Source organism: Glossina fuscipes, unplaced genomic scaffold (genome assembly GCF_014805625.2).
Source record: "Glossina fuscipes isolate IAEA_lab_2018 unplaced genomic scaffold, Yale_Gfus_2 287, whole genome shotgun sequence".
NCBI classification, from domain to species: Eukaryota; Metazoa; Arthropoda; class Insecta; order Diptera; family Glossinidae; genus Glossina; species Glossina fuscipes.
Genome location: NW_023998630.1, coordinates 1266565 through 1268617, shown reverse-complemented (window position 1 = coordinate 1268617; position 2053 = coordinate 1266565). Strand labels below are relative to the sequence as shown.

The window sequence follows — 2053 nt, the reverse complement described above, 5'->3', positions numbered from 1 at the left end:
AAAAAAACTTTATTATATGCAATTTCCCACTTTTCTAGCGAGGACACAAGCCTTAATATAACTTTTATGGTATGTAAACATTTGCGTACCATAAAAAGACAGGGAGCGCGCGAGATAGGGAGAGAGAGAGAATACAGAGATAAAAGAAGAGAATATCTAATCTTCACTCTTAAATTTAGGCATTTATTAGTGTTCTCTTGTGTTTCCTTCCATATTTCAATTACTTCCATTTCATTCAGGCAAACGTTTTAAGAGTAAAACTTTCTCAGCAAAGGAATAAAATACATAAATGCGTAAATGAAATTTAACTCGTATCACAATAGAAAGCCAAAGAAAAATGCGTTCATTCAGAAGAAAAAATAATTAAATGTTTCTAAAGAAAGTTTTAACATTAAGTTTCAACTAATGTAAATTAAATCGTTATTAATCCTTATTGAAATAAATTATTGCTTCTTCGCAAACACAAATTTTTTGCTATAGATTAAATAAATTTATTAGCTTATACTTGAATACATAAATATTTCTTTGTGAAAGTTGAATAATTCGGTATATTATCTTAATAACGATACGCACTAGTATACAAGATTTTGAGAAATGTAATCTCAATTATAATACGAAACAATACCGTTGTATATTAATAAAAGAGGAGAGAGAGAATTATCCAATTAAAAGTAATTACAGATTTATACCTACCATGTTACGCGATTTCACGCAAAATTGGTGAAGATAGGTTGCGAAAGAGATTTGTCTGTTTGAATTTGATCGAATTGGGAATAATTGAATTTGATCGGATTGAAAAAATTGAATTTGGTCGGATTAAGAAAAATTGAATTCGGTAGGATTGGGAGCCTGTTTGAATTTGGTCGGATTGAGAATAAATGAATTCGGTCGGATTGAGAGTAATTGAATTTGGTCGGATTGAGAATGTGTTTGAATTTGGTCGGATTGAGAGCCTGTTTGAATTTGGTCGGATTGAGAAAAATTGAATTTGGTCGGAATAATCAACAAACAAAATCTCGGAAATGTACAAATCCCCCTCAAGCAGGTATCGCCTCAGTTATTACGTCATCCATGTATGGTAAAGGGCATGTAGCGCTTAATAAAGTCAATGTAAGTAAAGTATTGAATTTATTATTTCACATGTCTCCACATATCGTCCTTTTTTTAGTCTTACGAAAATCAGAATTTCCATTCTGGTACTCCACGACCATTTAATAAGCCTAATACCCAGGCCGCTGACGGCACTTCGGCGCAGCCGTATGGTATTTACCTCCCATGCCGGCTGCCGGACCACCATACATCAGGTAAAATCATAACACTATAATTGGTTTATTTAAACCTAGTTTGCTTCTAATGGATATAGTTCGCCTTTGCTTCTAATAAATATAGTGAATATAGTTGATTTCTTCTTGCTCAGCATGAAATTGTGAGTTGATTTAGCTATGCTTTTCCGCTTGATTTAAGCTCCGTTTTAGGTTTATCGGGGCAGTGTAGTGCAAATGTGTATATCGGCTGCTAACATAACTCAACACTTCTTCACCGTTCGATATTCGGAATTTTTTATTTTCACGTGTGTCAGTTTTCCTCTCTTATGGGAAAATCAATTATTTGATATTTTATATAGAAATGTGTAAGAAAACTTGTAAATGTCTTTTACATTTTGTCGCATTTTATTTTCAATTAAAGTGTTATCGGCAAAGTACAAAAAAAAAAACGCCGAAAAAAAAACAAATTTTTAACAAAAAAAAAAAAAAAATTGCAACAATGCAAACAGTATGAACCTTTAAGATTTATAAAGTGTGTTATAGACCAAGAAACTAAAAGCAATTTGTTAAAAAACATACTTTTTTGTTAACTTTGTACAAAAAACCAAAAGAACGTTTTTCCACATATTTGTGCGAGAGACTTAAAGAATTGAAGAAACTTTTTTTATATTATTGTTAAAATTGATAAAAACATTTATTTGTTAATTACATTTCTTCTTGGGATTTGAAAGGTGAGCATTTTTTCAATATGGAGTTTTACTCCATATATAAAAAGGGAAAATTTTTGA

At 31.1% G+C, this 2053-nt stretch overlaps 1 protein-coding gene across 1 annotated transcript; it reads left to right on the top strand.

Annotated features, from left to right (window-relative positions):
- Window positions 1-861: 861 nt before the first annotated feature.
- Window positions 862-1536, top strand: LOC119642904 (protein lingerer-like). The gene is made up of 3 exons (XM_038042200.1): window positions 862-1110; window positions 1169-1304; window positions 1465-1536. Exons 1-3 carry the CDS (start codon window positions 925-927, stop codon window positions 1473-1475), a joined length of 333 nt encoding a protein of 110 aa, XP_037898128.1. The 5' UTR covers window positions 862-924; the 3' UTR covers window positions 1476-1536.
- The last annotated feature ends 517 nt before the right edge of the window (window positions 1537-2053 follow it).